The sequence below is a fragment of the Pseudorca crassidens genome, chromosome 16 (genome assembly GCF_039906515.1).
Source record: "Pseudorca crassidens isolate mPseCra1 chromosome 16, mPseCra1.hap1, whole genome shotgun sequence".
NCBI classification, from domain to species: domain Eukaryota; kingdom Metazoa; phylum Chordata; class Mammalia; order Artiodactyla; family Delphinidae; genus Pseudorca; species Pseudorca crassidens.
The window spans coordinates 33,724,375-33,744,389 of NC_090311.1; the positions used below are offsets into that span (position 1 = coordinate 33,724,375).

The following is a 20,015-nucleotide window of genomic DNA, read 5'->3' on the forward strand; positions in this document are numbered from 1 at the left end:
AAAATAAAATAAAAACTCTGATTGGTATAATTTTTTTGAGCATTATTTTGGCAGTACCCAGTAATTCCACTTCTAAAGGGCTGTAAAAATACTTACACTATTGCTCAATATAGATGCCTAGGGATATTAACTGCAGCATTACTTATATGTAGAGAAACTGGAGGGACTTCCCTGGTGGTCCAGTGGTTAAGAATCTGCCTTCCAATGCAGGGGACATGGGTTTGATCCCTGGCTGGGGAACTAAGATCCCACATGCCGCGGTGCAACTAAGCTCACTTGCCACAACTACTGAGCCCGCGCTCTAGAGCCCATGCCCCACAACTAGAGAGAAGCCTACGTGCTGCAACGAAAGATCTCGCATGCCGCAACCAAGACCCGATCCAGCCAAATAAATAAATATTAAAAAGAAAAAAAGAAAAAAGAAAGAAAAACTGGAGACTCCTTAATGTCCAACAAAAGAGAACTTGTTTAATAAACTATGGTATATTCATATGATAGAATGTTATGAAGAAGTGAAAAAGAGTAAAGTAGAGCCATAGTTACCAATATGAAATCATGTAGCGTTGCATGAAAAATGTAAATTTTAGCGTATATGATCCACTTCCCCCCTCAAGCAAAGAATTCTACACGTGTGCACACAAGCGGGTGCAAGTGTGTGTGTTTAAATGTACATTTAAAAAAGTCTATTGGGGGCTTCCCTGGTGGTGCAGTGGTTGAGAGTCCGCCTGCCTATGCAGGGGACGCGGGTTCGTGCACCGGTCCGGGAGGAACCCACGTGCAGCGGAGCGGCTAGGGCCCTGAGCCACGGCCGCTGAGCCTGCGCGTCCGGAGCCTGTGCTCCACAACGGGAGAGGCCACGGCAGCGAGAGGCCCGCGTACCGCAAAAACAAAACAAAACAAAAGTCTATTGGGAAACACACCAATGATTCTGAGAGGTTGAAGAGGAGGAAAAAATGAGAGCTTTCCTTTTATACACTTCTTCATGTTCGATTTTTCTGTGTGTTTTAAACAGGAAGCATGCAATGTTAACTTCCTGATTTTTATAATTGTAGGTAGCTATACAAAAAATTACGATTGGGGGAAACTGGGTGAAGTATACAAAGGATGTCTCTTAACTATATTTGTAACTTCTTGAGAGTCTGTAATTACTTAAAAAAAAAAAAAAAAAAAAAAACAAGGGCTTCCATGGTGGCGCAGTGGTTGAGAGTCCGCCTGCCGATGCAGGGGACACGGGTTCGTGCCCCGGTCTGGGAAGATCCCACATACCGCGGAGCGGCTGGGCCTGTGAGCCATGGCCGCTGAGCCTGCAGGTCCAGAGCCTGTGCTCCGCAACGGGAGAGGCCACAACAGTGAGAGGCCCACATACCGCAAAAAAAAAAAAAAAAAAAAAAAAAAAAAAAGAACTGTGAGCATGTATCACTTTTGTAATTATTATGGTGTTGGTTTGATTTTTTTCCCGTTTTCAAAAAATCATTTAGAGGGTAATTTTCCAAACTACAAAACAGCTCTAAACCTTTACCCTTAAAATAATCACAAAAATCTAAGTTCAAAATTTATATCAATAACTGAAGAAGGTATAAGCATAAATTACATACCTAGTTAAGCACATAAACTGTAAGGCACCAGAATTATGACACTGAAAGGCAAAAGTCATTTAGGTACAGCCTAATCCTTCCTAATCTAAGCTCTCCCAAAGGGCAGCATACTTTTCTCATATCTGGACCTTAAAGGTAAACTTTGTGAGATGTCTGATCTTGTTATATTCAGGAGTAAACCCCAAAACGTCTTCCTTTAATTCTTTGGCACTTCAAATGAATTTAGGATTGTCTAAGGAAAAAATGCTTGCTGGAGGAGCTGTGTGAACAAGCTGTTGTCCTGCTACCATATCTAGTCAAACATTTGGATACTACAACTTTGGCAAATCCCATTAATACTTTAAGAAGTCAAAGACTTTAAAACTTCTAAAGAAAGTTCCTGTGAAGTAGTCACAGGGACATGTTTAAGCAAGCAGAGTGTGTATACAATATAGTAACAAATACAATGCAAACAAAAGAAGATGTGTTTAATTATAGTGGAAATAATTGTTATTTAAAAGTGCCTTCTTCCTCATCATAAAAGAATAAACTGGACTAGTGGCAAAAGAATTGTATGTTATGATGCCTTAAGATTAGTAACAGAAGACAGAAATTTCAAAGTAAAGTCTTGGCAGACACCCAGTCTCCAAGGCAAGAATTATGGCTTAACAATTCCTTCATAACTTACAAGGCTCATTCATGTCCCTTTAGGTAGAATCCAAAGTTGTTCAGTTTGGGTCAAATACAAGTATATATTTAACAGGTTTCTCCTATCTTTCTCTGGTGAAGTACATCTGAACTTCTTTCCTAAATTTTATAACCATTTGGGGGCATGTTAGAGAGAGACTGTCTGACTATGTATATAAAAGGGTAGAAGAAATTAGGTGAGGAGGATAAAGAGAACAAGGAAGTGGGTTCCCAGGGTACTTCCCTTATTCAGCAATATTGTTAGAAGGAACTATGCTCCTCATAGTTTAACATGATATAGGTCTGGCACACAAGCCTTGCCATCATCCAGATGAAGTATGGTATACACAAAGAGATGGGAACTTCTGACTCAATCAACTAATGACACCTGCAATGCAAATTTCACACAATTCACTGATTTTAACAACAAAGATTAAGCATGCGATGAAAAAGATCTCTCCCCAAAGTAAATTATACACCATTTTCCCCCACAGATTTCATTAAATCATTAAAATATATGGTTGAAATAGTTCAGGAAATAGTTTCCCAACAGCACACGGTAGTTATTAGGAGAAGCAGGAATCCATCCTATTTCCTGATTTCCTACATGATAATGTCCTCCTCAACACACCATTTGGATTCTTCAATGGCTTTCTCGCTACACTCCTTAATTTCCATCCTTTCAGCCAAGGTATCTTTCTGAATCTAATAGTCATGTTTATCTTCAACTTTATCTTCTTTGATACCAACTAACTCATCTCTCTAGCTCTTATTTTATTGTCTAGCTCTTATTTTATTGTCTACTGTTCAATTCTGTTTCCCCAGTGGCTGGCTACATAAGGCACTCAATAAACATTTCTTGAATAAATGAATTAGTAAATGAAGCAATAAATGAAAATCCATCCATACATAATGCCTTTTACTACAAACAGTTCTAGGATTCCGCTAACAAATGTTTAATTTACTTACACACTGCCTTGTTCCAAAGGCATCTTAAAGCAACTTACAAAAAGACATGCAAGATAAATACAGCTTGGGCTTCCCTGGTGGCACAGTTGTTGAGAGTCCGCCTGTCAATGCAGGGGACGCGGGGTGGTGCCCCGGTCCAGGAAGATCCCACATGCCGCGGAGCGGCTGGGCCCGTGAGCCATGGCCACTGAGCCTGCACGTCCGGAGCCTGTGCTCCGCAACGGGAGAGGCCACAGCAGTGAGAGGCCCGCGTACCGCAAACAAACAAAAAAAAGATAAATACAGCTTAATAACTGAGAAAAGTCAGGGCCAAGAGAAAGTGAAGACAGGAGAGAAGATAAGGTTAGTATACAAAATGCACGTGATTCTGTCCTATATATTTGAGCATTCTACCTCCGTAATGAAGAAGAAAATATAATTAGTTGGATAACTCACAGTATTTGAGATAAAAACAAACTAGTTGCTGTGGATAAATTCAACCATTTCTCATATTGAAAACAGAAACCTCTGAGTCTGCATGAAGAAGCTACTGTGAAATATAGTGAACCACAGCATCAGTAATTAAGTAATAGCAATCAATCATCTATACCCTAGACTACGAAAATAATCATCTAACTGTTCTTCCTGATTCTAATTTTGTCCCTTTTCAATCTATTCTCCTTAGAATAGCCAGCAAAATCTTTTTCAAATGCAAATCAGAGAATGATACTAACCTGCCTAAAATCCTTGAATGGTTTCCCATCACACATAACATCCCAAACTCCTTAACAAGGCCCTCAAGGTCCTACATGACTTGGCTCTGATAACCTTCCCAATTTCATTTGCACCTCTCTTCCCCTTGCTCACTACACTATAGCCATACTTTCTCTTCCCTGACAGCACCTTAGGACTTTTCATTTGCTCCTCCCTCTGCCAGGAATACTATTTCCCCATATCTCCTAATTTCATTCGGATACCTACTCCTTAAAGAGGTTTACCCTTGACAACCCAATCTGAAGTGGTCCACTAACTCCCAGTCACTATTCACGTTAACCAGTTTTATTTTTCTCACAGAATCTAAATGTATTTGAAATTCTATATAAAGCTGTTTGAAATTATCATTGTTTGTTATGGATCTCCCTCCAACAAAACAAGTTTTAAGAGCAGGGATCTTGCCTATCTTTTTCACCACTGTATCAGCAGCACTTAAAAGAGTGCCCAGAGCAGGTGCTCAAGTATTTGTTTAATAAATAAAGACATCTCTGGAAATGGGACAGCTCTTTGTGATCTGGCTTCATCTGGACAGCTTTCCGTTTCCCTAGAGCAGTGATGGTGAGATAACTGTTGTTAGGTCATATATGATGCCTTTGTGAATCTATTAAAACATTGGACCTTCTTCTCGGAAATATGCACATATAGACAAAATTTTGCATAAGCCTCCTAAAACCAACCTGTGATCCCCAGGTTAGAACCCCTGATCTAAAGGCACATAAGGACCTTTATGCAATGCAATCTATGTTATAACCAATTCCTGCTCGTGGAGTTGAACGCTGAAGGAAAAAAAAAAACAGTAAAAAGCTACAAATCATTCCTAACAGATTTCTCTACGAAGTGGTAGAATATCGGAGAAGTCAAATGAGCAATAGTCACAGCTAATAGCTGCTTAGTCTCCTCATGTAGCATATGGTACTGAGAAGCCCAGATTTGGGATTTATCATGAAAGAAAATGACATGTATGTTGATGACATATATAAATAAGAAAACAGATCTGAAGTAGTTTTATGGGTTGCCTTTTTTAAAAATGGCATATACTATACTCCTGTTCCAACTATATGAGATCATATTGGATCAGGATATGGATAGTCAAATTCCAAAAATTGATAAAGTTAAAAAAAAAAAAACTAAAAAGAATTGGCTTAATATTCAGAATGGTCCATTGACTCTTCTGGGACACAGAGAATCTTCCCTGGGTGCCATTAATAAAAAGATGCATGTATGGGTCACAAAATGACTTTTAAAAAATATATTCTTTAAATTATGTCAGATCAAAGAAGTGATGGAAGGTAAAAGAGGTTTTTTAGGTGTACAGCTCCTCCTTTGCCTGCTAGGGAGGACTTGGTGACAGGTAAAAGAGGCAAACTGAACAAAGCAGCTTTTGTTCCCCTACCCCTTCTCTTTTTGTATCTGAAGGTGCTTACAGCTAAGTTAATGTGTAAAGTAAACCATCTAGGCAAAAAATTTCTGTAAGTTCTAAAGGACTTTGAAGTTTTTTCATCATGTTTTTAGTACCACTAAGTAGTAATACTATCTTCTTTGTGACGTTTTGGCTTTGTTTTAAGATTCTTATTTTGGAAGGTATTAGGTTTTCTGTCTTAAGGAAAGGTACAGTTATCTCGAAAAAAGTCACTTCAAATGTATTTAATACTAGGAGATGCTCTTTATAACAAACAAAATATAGAACGTACTTTGATTATTTTATCAAAATATCTGTTTCAAAATTTTCCCATCTCATTTACAGTGTATTAGTAAGGGGGAGGGGGGGAAGTAGCAAATATATTCTTTATTTCTCTCCAAGTATGCATACTGTGGCTCAATAACAATAGCCTTGATGATTCACTAAGGAATCTGACAACTGTTAGGATCTGAACTCCATATGAGCTGGTATTTTAATTTCCCCCTTTAATCTCTTCATTCTTCACAAGCAATCCTGTGTTACTGTCTCATGCTTCTTAAAAACAAGTTATTCTCTATGACTGACTGACTGGTTTACTGAATCTAAGCAGCATTAATCCTCTAGTAATTACCATCCTTCATAAAATCGTCTGAATGTTTTAAAAAAGAGGAAGTTCAACAAATTATTTTTGAAAACTTTCTACTATTTTCATCACTTTTGTATTATTTGTATTTTAATATTTAAATTTCATCTATCTACTGAAAGGCTTATCTTTTTGCTTTCAGAGCCCTATGTTTTAACCAGAACATAGTTCTAGGAATCCACAGAGTAACGCAGTGCAATAGTGGTCCACATGATTCAGTGTTTGCAAACTGTGTGCCACAGAACACTGATTTGCAGGATAGTAAGAGATTCTTTTTTGAAAAGTATTTAGTACTCAAACAGGTTTGGGGGGAAAAAGGGGATACACCTCTATTATAGGACTTCTCAAAGCCTTCAATGTGCCAATGAAATTGTGAATTTACAAGAGAGGAACACAATATTCAGGATTTCCTAAAATTATTTGTCTATAATTTACTTTCTTCATGTGCCAATGAAATTGTGAATTTACAAGAGAGGAACACAATATTCAGGATTTCCTAAAATTATTTGTCTATAATTTACTTTCTTCATGACTCACTGTTTCAAATAACAGAAGTTTAGGACATGGTGCTTTATTTAAGTTCTGCTCTATATTTAGTCATTGCTGATCACTCAATTAAGGCATATAGTGCCTTTGTCTAAATTCCTATAATTCCCCTGTTCAAAATATTTCTTCATCCATAGAAGAACAGTTGGGTTTGGAGCAATGACAACATTTCTTAGAAATAACACATTATTATTTTAGTATCCCTAATGATCACCAAGGTAAATCAAGAAATGTTTGTAATGCTTACACGTTTACTTGAGAAGGCAAAGAAATGTGTCATGTATTTTTAGAAATACTCCCACCAAAAATAATGGAAATAAAATTTTTTTACTGCTTTTAAAGTATGTTTCTTTACATGGAACATTAACTTACATGTAATATCCCAATTCCAAATAAGGTGTTTCTGTACACCAAAAATATGTTTGAATATAGCTGAATAATTTGCATTCACTTATTCAACATTTATTGATTGTTTACTATGTGCCAGGAATAGGGTTAAGTAATACATGTATGGTAGTGAACAAAAAAGGCATGATTCTTGTCTTCATGGGCTTGTAGCTTAGCTTTTTTCTTTTATGTTACCTGAATTGTTATGAATACTTGCTCTAGAATTGCTTTATTTTTAAAAATACCTTTGATGTGGTGGGGGTATAGTTAGGCTGCTATTTTAAAACCTCAACTTGATAACTAATTTGCTAATGGGGAATGGCATGAATCATGAAATATAAGCATACAGTTAGCTAGGGGACAACAGAAAGCATTTTACTTGTATATTAGAAGCACATATCATTTATATTTCAAAGTCTTGTGTTTTATAACTATTTTACATTAAAATGCTACGAGAGGGACTTCCCTGGTGGTGCAGTGGTTAAGAATCCGCCTCCCAATGCAGGGGAGACGGGTTCAAGCCCTGGTCCAGGAAGATCCCACATGCTGCGGAGCAACTAAGCCCGTGCGCCACAACTACTGAGCCTGCGCTCTAGAGCCCGCGAGCACAACTGTTGAGCCCGTGTGCCAAAACTACTGAAGCCCACACGTCTAGAGCCCGTGCTCCGCAGCCAGAGAAGCCACCGCAATGAGAAACCCGCACACCGCAACGAAGAGTAGCCCCCCACAACTAGAGAAAGCCCACGTGCTCCAACGAAGACCCAACGCAGCCAGAAATAAAAATAAATAAATTTATTTTAAAAAATGCTATGACAGCCAATTCTTTTCAAAAAATGGTGCTGGGTCAATTGCGTAACCATGTGGAACAAAATCAATCTTGAACCTTACACCCCATACCATGCACAAAAATCAATTCCAGATGGATTGTAAACCTAAATATAAAACAATAAAACTTTTAGAAAAAAACATTTACAATTTCAGGGGAAGGCAAAGACTTCTTAAACTGGACATTAAAAAGAACTAATCATGAAGGAAAAAATGATAAATTGGATTTCATCAAAATTATGAGCTTTTATTCATCAAAAGCCACCACTAAGAGTGAACAGACCAGCCACAGAGCAGGAGAAGATACTTGCAATACACACATTTGACAAAGGAAGGACTCATATTCAGAATATACAAAGAACTTCTGGAAATCATTAAGCAGACAATCCAATAGAAAAAAATGACAAAAAACCTGAAAAGTTTACTCACAAAGGAGGATATTCAAATAGACAATAAATAAATGAAAAGAAGTTCAATTTTATAAGTCATCAAGGAAACGCACATTAAAACCACAATGTAAAACTATTGTATACTCCCTGGAATGGCTGAAAAGGAAGAGACAACTAATATCAAGTGATACCAAGGATGCAGAGCAACAAGAACTCTTCTACACTGCTGGCTGAAGTACGAACTAATATTCTTGCTTTGGAAAACTGCTTCACAGTGTCTATTCAAACTGATCATATACCTACCCCCCTGACTCAGCAATTCCACTCCTAGGTAAATATCTCAACAAAAATGGGTCTGTTCACCAAAAGACATGCAAAAGAATGTCATGTTAGTTCAATCTGTAACAATAAAACTGGAATCAATTCATATGTCCATCAATAGTAGAATGTATAAATTATGGTATATTTATATAATGGTAGACTACACAGCAAAGGGAATGAATGAACCATAGCTACATGTAACAACATAGATAAATTTCACAAACATAATATTGAGCAAAAGAAGGCAGAACCAAAAAGTTAATATTGGGGTCAGGGGTGGTGGTGGTAGGTTGAACTGGGAGATTGGGATTGACATATATACAGTAATATGTATAAAATAGGTAACTAATAATAACATGCTGTATAAAAAATAAATAAAATTAAATTTAAAAAAGAAAGTTAATACTGCATGATTCCATGTATACAAAGTTCAAAATCAGACAAAATTTATCTGTGGTGTTAGAAGTAACAATAGTTGCTATCCTTTGAGAGGGAGAAGTGCAGTAAGGGGTAGGGGTCTCTTTTGAGGTACTTACTGGTCAAGTTCTTTTTCTTGATCTGTGTGTTACAGAGATGTATTTACTTTGTCAAAAATCAGCAATAGTATGATTTGCCTGAATGTATGTTATATTTCAATAAAACATTTATTTGAAAAGTGCTATGAGATCCATATATATTTTGCACAATTCGAATTCTCTCTCAAATTCTCTAAATATAGTTCAGAGGAATGATCACTCCTCTTTTCCCTATTTTGCCTGAAATAAAATACTTGAAAATGGAATCTAATCGTAGATAGAGAAAGAAAAATTGTAATTTTTATGGCACAGGGTTGTAACAGGCAGAAGAAAATGGTATAGAAAAAGAAAATGGCTCATATGTAAGCTAATAAGAACCACATATGTGATTTGCACTACAAAGGCATACCTCTCTAAGGCTTTAGACTATATATTCCCAGATTTTTTTTTTTTTTTTTTTTTTTTAGCCGTGCAGCATATGGGATCTTAGTTGCCCAACCAGGGATCGAACCTGCAACCCCTGCAGTGGAAGTGAGGACTCTTAACCACTGGTCCGCCACGGAGGTTCCCTATTCCCAGATTTTTAAAAGGCTCTTCATAGGACAAGGTATCCGATCACTCACTACCTCTGTAGTTCTCTCTTACGTGCTCTCCAATTTGTGAGCGTCCATACCATCATGCACAGTCTTAACAGCCCAAAGCACAGCGGTCTAATAACCCAAATACCACACTCTGATTAGCGTAGTCTAAGAATTCCCAGCACGCTGTTGGTTCATTTGGAGTTAACTAAAATGACCAGGTCTTTTTCATAATATAAGTCAGATTTCCTACATCCTGTATTTTTAAAAATTTAATTAAAAAAATTAAATACAGCACTTAATATTTTTCTTGCTAAATTTAACTTTTTTGGCTTTGGCTTATCACTCAAGACTACTGAGAGCACTTTGATTTCGTCTTCTATCATCTTAGGTAACTCTTCTAGCTTTGTGTAATCTGTACAAATAATTCATATTTCTTCTATGTATTTATCCAAGTCATCATTTAAAAAATATGTTGATCCCAAACTGTCCAAGACAGACATCTAGAAGGTGCTGCCAGAATCTTGACTTAAAGCAGTATTTCCCAAAGTATATTTCATGTAATACAAGCCAAAATTAGTAAGGGATGTGTTCTGTGATGAGTTTAGGTTTACTGCACCATTTCTCAGTCCTTACAATTCTAATGCACATGGTAAGTCTCTAAGAGGGGATTCGAGTACAAAGTGTTTCCCAAACTTAGCTGACTTGGAATCTTTTTTAAAGAAATCTTTTCTCATCTTGAGAAATCAGTGTTCCTGGAAAGACACTTCAGGAAAATATACGGTGAAAAGATACATCAGCCAACATTCTTTAGGGAAGAAACTGTTTTATTAGCTTCAAACCTACTTAATTGTATTATCATCCAATCTACCTCAACCTCTCCATATTGTCTGAAGGATTATCAAGATATTGTCAAGTGCTGCAATAATATCTTGCCAGTCTAACTTATCACAAAGTGAAATAGGACCAGGTAAAGAGGATTTAGTATTAGGATTATTAGTGAGCCATGGATGCTCAGTCTACTGTGAGAAATATGTTCAATAAGAAGCTATCAAAGTGAGAGATACATTTTTAAAGTTTCCTGCTAAATTGGCTACATTTTTAGAGTTTTGGTGATTAAAAATTAATCTTCAGTGGACTTTCCTGGTGGTGCAGTGGTTAAGAATCCGCCTGCCAATGGAGAGGACACGCGTTTCATCCCTGGTCCGGGAAGATACCACATGCTGTGGAGCAGCTGAGCCTGTGTACCACAACCACTGAGCCTGTGCTCTAGAGCCCGAGAGCCACAACTACTGAAGCCCGCGGGCCCTGGAGCCCATGCTCCGCAGCGGGAGAAGCTACCACGGAGAGAAGCTTGTGCACTGCAACAAAGAGTAGCCCCTGCTCACCGCAGCTAGAGAAGGCCCGCGCACAGCAGTGAAGACCCAATGCAGCCAGAAATAAATAAAATTTAAAAAACAAAAACAAAAAAACCTAATCTTTAGTTTCCTGGGAAATTCAGTTATATGGGACACCTCACTTTCCAGTGATATTTACTGAAATCTTGCTATGTATTAAGAACGAGTTATTTTAAAAAGTATCACTGAATACTATACATTATACAAAGAGTCTTATAATAAAAACAGTTTAAAAATTTTAAGGTTTTCATACATTGTCAAAAGAATTTTACATATTTTAAAATTCTTTTGAAATCCATTTGAAAGATTACATTTAACAAAAGAGATGGTCTTTGTGAAAGAAAACAGATGCAAGTAAGTATACCAAAGTCCTTCACCAATTAGCGACTTCATTTCAGAACTGGGGGTAGAAGGATGGTAGGCTTTACTTATAAAACATGTATACACAGACAAATCATGTTCAAACGGCACGTTTAAAATTGAGTGAAGTAGTATGCTCACATAATGCAGTACCAGTACTGCTAATCCTCCACATTGTCTATTGGGGCAGTAGGTCTTAAAATGTTGTTGAGATAACTGGCTTCCATTAGCAAGCATGTGATTGGCAGGATGATAAAGTCTTTTCACTCACAGGTCAGCTATTTCCTTTTCTTTAGAAGAGGGCAATTCTGATGATCCATCTTTTAGCTACAGTCTCTCATTGAGTCCCAATTCTCTTGCCTTCAGCTTTGATATGGTTCTAACTTTCCTCTTGTATCAGCTCATACTTGTCATCAACTCCTCTATTCAGAACAGCAAATATCAGGAGTTTGACCTCAGGGCAAAGTCCGGGTGGGCAGGTAAAATTTGACCACTAGACCTACTTCCTAATCTTTCATACCCAGCAATTCATGAAGCAGTATCAAATTCAAACTAAAAAACAGAAGCATGACCCCTTATAAGTACTATGAAAAGGGCTTTTTTGCCTTTCTAAGTATACTTGAAAAGAACTGTCAGCTGCCCTATTAAGACAGAAATGGATCACAGACCAGGGAAAAAAAAAAAGGAAAAGTGCAGAAATTCAACTGAAATGTAAATAAAAGTGTTAGCACCCTCTTTATGTTCGGTGATATACTACTTCACATAAAAGTGTTAAAATAATATGCTGCTATGAAATATCTTTATGAAGTCAGGAACATAAAAACACTACTGAAACTTAAGGTATCCTTATTTAAATAATCACTGATACTGATAAAAAACATTACATCACCTCATATGAGATTAAAGTTTTCAAAATGAATTTTATTTTTGGCCAATTCCCATACTTGGCATTTCACCACTAAACTGTTTGTAAGTTAATTTGAAAAACAAATATAGGTAAAAAATAACTATCATTATCAAATTATTAAATCCAGGCCTCTCAAATCATAAAATTCAAGTTATATCACAGTGGTCCAGTAGCTGAAGACAAGAATTAGTTGCATCGGGACTTCCCTAGTGGCGCAGTGGCTAAGAATCCACCTGCCAATGCAGGGGACACAGGTTTGAGCCCTGGTCCGGGAAGATCCCACATGCTGCAGAGCAACTAAGCCCATACGCCACAACTACTGAGCCTATGCGCTAGAGTCCACGAGCCACAACTACTGAGCCCACGTGCCACAACTACTGAGCCCACGTGCCACAACTACTGAAGCCTGTGCACCTAGAGACCATGCTCCACAGCAAGAGAAGCCACTGCAATGAGAAGCCCGTGCACTGTAACAAAGAGTAGCCCCTGCTCACTGCAACCACAGAAAGCCCACGCACAGCAACAAAGACCCAACGCAGCCAAAAATAAATAAATTAATTTTTTAAAAAAAGAATTAGTTGCATCTTCTTGTTTGTTTATTTATTATTTTTGGCTGTGTTGGGTCTTCACTGCTGCACGCGGGCTTCAGTAGTTGTGGCTCGTGGGCTCTAGAGTGCAGGCTCGGCAGTTGTGGCACATGGGCTTAGTTGCTCTGTGGCATGTGAGATCTTCCTGAACCAGGGCTCGAACCCGTGTCCCCTGCACTGGCAGGCAGGTTCTTAACCACTGAGCCACCAGGGAAGTCCCTCTTCTTGTTTTAGAATACAAAAGTACAAGAAGATAGCATAATTAAATTTTAACATTAATAATCAGAGAAAATAATTTAAGCCTCTGTTAAGACTAGAAAAATTAATATGTCAAAAATTAGCTCATCAAAATTTTCTATCCACTACTCACTTCCACTGCATACTAACTACCATACTTTAAAACTGTGTTTTATATTAACTAGTTATTTCTATATAAATCTTTTAACAGTTCTATATACTTGTCATAATAGATTTCAGAATTCTAAATGTTTCATAATAGACTTTGTTATTCACTTAAGTCTCTTAAAGAAATTACCTTGCAGTTGTTAAGTATCCGTCTGCCAATGCAGAGGACATGGGTTCGAGCCCTGGTCCGGGAATATCCCACATGCCACGGAGCCACTAAGTCCGTGCGCCACAACTACTGAGCCTCCGCTCCAGAGCCCACGAGCCACAACTACTGAGCCTGCATGCCACAACTACTGAAGCTCATGTGCCTAGAGCCCATGCTTCACAACAAGAGAAGCCACTGCAATGATAAGCCCATGTGCTGCAACGAAGAGTAGCCCCCGCTCACCGCAACTAGAGAAAGCCCGCGCGCAGCAATGAAGACCCAATGCAGCCATAAATAAATAAATAAATAAATATTTTAAAAAAGAAAAGAAATTACCTTGATGAGGAAATGTCAATCAGGACTTAATGCCTCTAAGTGCACTACTTGATAAGTAAATCAACCAAAAAGATTTGAGATGTTTATTAATATTTATAAGTCTGCCTTCATAACAATTCCCTAGTGAGCCATATGCTTGTAAAGAGGATTTCTTTGCTGTGAAATGATGATTGTGTCTGAAGGAAGAAAGTACCTAGGATCAGAGTTTTCTGCTTTGAACTAACTACCTACCTGGACAAATCAAGGAACAGAATCTTTGCCAACAGCTTTATAAATTATGTGATCCTACAGCAACATGGATGGATCTAGAGAATATCATATGAAGTGAAGTAAGTCAGAGAAAGACAAATATCATATGATATCACTCATATGTGGAATCTAATTTTCAAAAAATGATACAAATGAACTTATTTACAAAACAGAAACAGACTTACAGATATCAAAAACAAACTTATGGTTACCAAAAGGGAAACGCTGGCGGAAGGGATAAATCAGGAGCTTGAGATAAACATACACACACTACTATATACAAGACAAGATAACCAACAAGGACCTACTGTATAGCACAGGGAACTCTACTCAATATTCTGTGATAATCTATATGAGAAAAGAATCTGAAAAAGAATAAATATATTTGTATGTATAACTGAATCACTTTGCTGTACACCTGAAACTAATACAACATTGTAAATCAACTATACTCTAATAAAAAATTTTTTTAAATTATGTGATCCCATCTACAATCCTACAATGAGATTACAAGCTAGTTAACAGCATAAAAATTCATACAAAACTGAGAAAACAGCAAACAATAAATTTCAAATTTTCTGTGAACAGATTATTTGTATATAATGGGAGCTATCCTTGAATCACATATTCTTTGGACTGGAGATAATATTCATGTAAGTGGTCATAACCTAATTTGGAAATGAATATACCACCAAACCTGTTTCCACCTTGGTAAAGGACTCAGTTTTCTATATCATCTTATTAGGGGCAACAGGACAGCAACAGAGAGAACTCCTTGTAAAGAAAATGGATCTACCTTCAATAGTAAGAATACCTTCTAATAAACTGAAATGGAAGTTCAGAATCCACTTTCTTCATTTTCTACTATCTTCCCCTTAACTTAGTAAAGCTAACCATCTGTAGATCTAGGTCACTCATAATAGTGTTTCTTGTTTGGCATAATACATGAGCACCAATTGTAAACAGAATAAATATGAATACATTTTCATATGTATTTAGGTTATAAAAATATTTAGGTTATTTCATATTTATGTTATGAAAATATTTCATAAGTGCGTTGTTCAGTGCTTTACAGATTATAATTGGGAGACAGAACGGCTTTTTCAATTTTCTTCTAAACTTGACTTGAAATACCAGTTATTTCCATACAACTCACTGTCTTATAAGTATTCCTAGCCAGTTTGTGGGTATTGTACTTCTCTAAAGGATTGTTAAGCTCCATAAGGATGAAACTGTCTCTTATATTACTTTTGTGTCTATTTCAACCGTATCTCCTCTCTCCAAATAATCAATACTTAGCATTTCATAAATATTTATTGAACACTGGCTTGGAATTAGAAAAAGCAGCTCTGTGTTCAAACATTTATTAAAATAAGAGCTCTTTAACTGCTCACAATGGTCCTGTTCCAAACATCACTGTGGAAGAGTTCTATTCATACCAATGGTGGAGCCCCATCTCCAGTTATCTCCATCCCTCAAAGGGGATGGGACCATTAATAGACTGATATCACAGTGACTTTCTTTTAATTCCATCTCCATTTGGGTCTTCTTGCCAAGGGCAGCAGTCACGCCTGTTGTCAATCTTAGCACTCCTAAGCCCTCTAACTTGGATCTACCCCTCCTCCACACTCTTGTGCCTCTCAGCTTTATTAAGCTCCTTAATCCTATGATTAAGAAAGAAAAAGAAAAAGGAGGGAGGAGGAAAGAGGAAGAAACGAATAAGAAGCAAAATTATGAGGGAGATGGAAAAAGGTAATATGAAGAAAATAAAGAAAATGACAATAGAGAAGTTAAAGAGTAAACTGAATAGAAGAAATTTAAAAATCATATTTGTTATTATACTTAGTTATGTGACTAGAAAAGAATTACATAAATGTATAATTAATTACCTTTAAAAATTAGTTTTATCCTTCTTTCTGGAAGCATATAGAAAAACTATAAAAATAACATTCTTTACACTGACAACATTTTAAGCAAGGGGTTCCTTTCTAGGTTGTAATAATTTACATTTAACTTGGGTCCTAAAACTAATGTTACACTACCAATTTTCATATACGACCATGAAATCATTAAGAAATAACTTAAGCTTCAAGTGTTATTAAACCAAAGTATAAAGTTTTTATTTATTCATGTGCTTTGCAAGTAATAACTAAGTTAAATATTCACCAATAAGAATGCCCCATGAAGTTGAGACACTGAATGGGTATAGGTTCAAAAGAAGGACCAAATACAGTTATCAAAGAAGCACTTTTCTAGGGCTTCTCTGGTGGCGCAGTGGTTGAGAGTCTGCCTGCCGATGCAGGGGACATGGGTTCGTGCCCCAGTCCAGGAAGATCCCACATGCCGTGGAGCAGCTAGGCCCGTGAGCCATGGCCGCTGAGCCTGCGCGTCCGGAGCCTGTGCTCCGCAACGGGAGAGGCCACAACAGTGAGAGGCCCGCGTACCGCAAAAAAAAAAAAAAAAAAAAAAAAAAAAAAGAAGCACTTTTCTAAAGAAAAGTTTTTTCAAGGCAAACAAGCATTCCTGTAGCATTTAAAAAAAAAAAGGTGAGAAGTAGAAACCAATAAATGAGAAGTACATTATTACATCTTACTTGTCTGAGGTCAATGAATGCTAGCTGCAGAGTATCCCCTTGGAATCCTGGAACGGGCTCAGAGCTGGCAAACACTATTTTAAAAAAAAAAGAATAAAAACAAGATTGCAAAATATACAAGGGTTTAACCACTAAATTAATTTCTACTCATTACAAATGCATTATAATATTTACAAGTAATCATTTCAAATGAAGACTATTTATAACCTTCAATTTTCACCACTGAGAATGTTCTCCACACCCATTACCACGAATATTTTAATAATTTTAAACTTCCAATCTGCCATTTAATTACTCTAATCCTTAATTACAATAAATTTTAAATGGTTATCCATTTAACTTTTGTAAAAGTTCAAGGGTAGTAATATACTTCAATCAAGAAAAGTTTTCTCTTTTTAGCCTTAAGTGAATGATTATAGAAGCATTTTGAAACTATACCAATTGCACGGTTGTCAACATATTTCAAAACATCTGCTTTGTTACAGAATATGCTCTACACAAATCCTACTCTAGCTAACAGCGATAATAGGCAGCCATGTAAGAAGTCAGTTTTACATGCAGTTTTACATTTTACAGCAAGTAAAATGTTCAAGGTAGCAAAATGAGGATGATGTAGGAATGCCTGTTCATTTTTTTTAAATAATTTTTTTCCATAATGGAATCCCACCTCTTTAAAAACTAAGAGACATCTTAAGACAAAATAGATTTCTTAAGACAGATTTCTTAATATCTTTAGACGAAAAATATTTTGAAAGATATTTTTCAAAAACTTTTTTTTTTGGCCACACCGCATGGCTTGCAGGATCTTAGTTCCCCAACCAGGGATTTAAAGCAGGGCCACCACAGTGAAAGCGCCTATCCTAACCAATGGACCACCAGGGAATCTCTTTCAACAACTTTTTTGTACTTAAAAAAAGTTAATACTAGTAACATAGCTTTGTTTAGTTAGTTGAAGACAATCTCAATACTAGTTATTTTGAAAACAAAAGCCTTGTGGCTCATAAAAAAGGCCCTATCATTTTACACACATGCTTCTCGTAAGAATATGAACGCCTGCCACCACTCTCCCTCCCCATTAATATATGAGTTTTCTTAGAGAGTATTATGGATTTTCCATTTGTGAATTTATCTGAGCCAGTATTTTAGAAACCACTTACACTGTTAGCCTATATAGATCTTGGAATAACAAATATAATTCTTAACTTTAGTATATTCTGCGTGAAATATAGTTTAGAAAGGCTCAAAAATCAACATCTAAAAACGATAAATAGATGAAAGCCTAGCACAGCTTAATTTATTTGGCATTTTTGGAGGATGAAGAATTCAAATTAAGTTTTTTTTGTTGATGTTGTTTTTAAGTTAATTATAATTTTTGCTTTAAGCATCAAAACTTTTTTTCATCGTAAGCGTTTTTTGATAAAATTTTAAACTGCATCATAATACTTTCCCTTTTTTTTTTTTTTTTTTTTTTTTGCAGTACGCGGGCCTCTCACTGTTGTGGCCTCTCCCGTTGAGAAGCACAGGCTCCGGACGCGCAGGCTCAGCGGCCATGGCTCACAGGCCTAGCCGCTCTGCGGCATGTGGGATCTCCCCAGACCGGGGCACGAACCCGTGTCCCCTGCATCGGCAGGCGGACTCTCAACCACTGTGCCCCCAGGGAAGCCCTCCCTATCTTTTTTTTTTTAGAATACTGAACACTATATAAACGTTTCTTAATTCTCTTCATTGATAACCATTAAGAACACTTTTTATTCTATACAATAAATTCCCAGGGCTGCTACGGTATTAACAGCTGTTTTCTATTATATTAAATAGCTCAGAATGCTGTGTTGTTTGAGTTCTTGTGTCTATCTTTAATAATTTTTCTGCCTTCTCTCTTACAGTTTTAACATAAATTCTTACTCCCTCCTCTCTCACTCATCTCTTATTATGTTATCTTTAATCTTCTTGAGCAGGTAGGTAAGCTAATCAATTACTAGAATAGTATCTAAAGTAAGAGCAAATACAGCCTGAGCATGGGCCTCTCCCACAAGTAGGTGAATGAGTTTATATATGCCTTTGAGTAAATGTACCTTTCAGTTACTCAGTTACACCATTTCCCTCCTTACTTCTTGGTTCTCTGCTGGGTACTAAGTAGCTATGGCCATTAGATAGGTGACTACATTCACCTTTCTCAGGCCCCCTATTTCCAGAAAACTAAGATTCATTCAAGCAAATCTAACCATATTTTTCATTGTTTACTATAATCAGTACTCACATCACTGTCTTTTCATACAATGAAAAGTAGAATACTTTCATACTGTGGCAACTCCATCACCCCCTACCATTGCCCAGATAATTGAATTGCCTCTTTTTAGTAACATGAGATCTTAATTGAAAAATAACAAGCAAAATTCTAATAGCTTATTAAAAGTAAAGATTTTTTTTTTAATCTAAAAAGTACTTTTCTTAAGACCATCCAGCATATCATTGGCTTTCGTGGCAAGTCTCAGGCTACTGTTTCCAAGTAACAATTAACTATGAATTCCTTAATGGTCTCTAATCAAGGCTGTATATGTTAGCTCAGCTTCTACCATCACCACATATACATACACACATAAAGACTTCCTATAATACAGAGAGACTTACTTTATATATCAGGCATAAAAATCAACTCAATTTCAATTATACTTCGATTATTATGCACTTAATCTTCCAGAATTTTTCTACACTGAAAATAATCTGTCATTTTTCTTCTCTCTCAGTTCCTATTTAAGATACTATAGTTTAATAAGCCCCATTGCTTGGCATTAATCCAAAGAGCTTAGAGTCAAAATTATAATAGTACCATAAATTTATATAGCACTTTATAGCTTACAAAGCACTTTCTCACATGCCATCTTCTTTAATCATCATAATAATTTATCTTAGTAAACAGGGCATGCAGATGATGGATCACAAAATCTTGCAGCTAGAAAGAGACACCCCCCTTTGAAATATCTCCAACAGTCCTCTGAAGGCTCCGTTTAAAACTCACCAAGTTCTTCATTTTATAGGGCAGAAAAATTAAAATTGAAGTGATTTGCCCAGACCACATAGCTAATTTAGATTTCCTGACATTCAATTCATTGATCCAGAATCTGATTAAGTATTCAGCCTCTCATCTTTTATGCCATCTCTTCTAAGAACCTAACCAATATGGAAGTGAAATTCACTAGTTTATAGCTCTCAGGTCTTTTCTCAAATATTTTTTAGGGATAGGAGGCTTCATATTTTTTCCTTTACTTCTTTAAAACTCAAATGCAGTCAATCCTGTTGGTTTTATCCTCTACAGTATCTTCAGTCTGAATCTATCTCTACCTCAGTTCAAGCTATCATCATTTCTTGTTTGCATTACTAAAATACATTCCTATCTGGTCTCTCTGCTTCTTGTGTGCCACCTTTCCATCTACTTCTCCCAGTAAGATG

At 36.7% G+C, this 20,015-nt stretch overlaps 1 protein-coding gene across 4 annotated transcripts in view; it reads right to left on the bottom strand.

The window, feature by feature from the left end:
• The window catches only part of EXOC6 (exocyst complex component 6), a 205,854-nt gene that overhangs the window by 19,643 nt on the left and 166,196 nt on the right, over nt 1-20,015 (bottom strand). For all 4 annotated transcript variants that reach the window (XM_067709983.1, XM_067709985.1, XM_067709986.1 and 1 more), the window contains one exon: nt 16,569-16,642. In XM_067709983.1, coding sequence (XP_067566084.1) covers nt 16,569-16,642 — 74 coding nt within the window. The remainder of the gene's footprint in view (nt 1-16,568; nt 16,643-20,015) is intronic.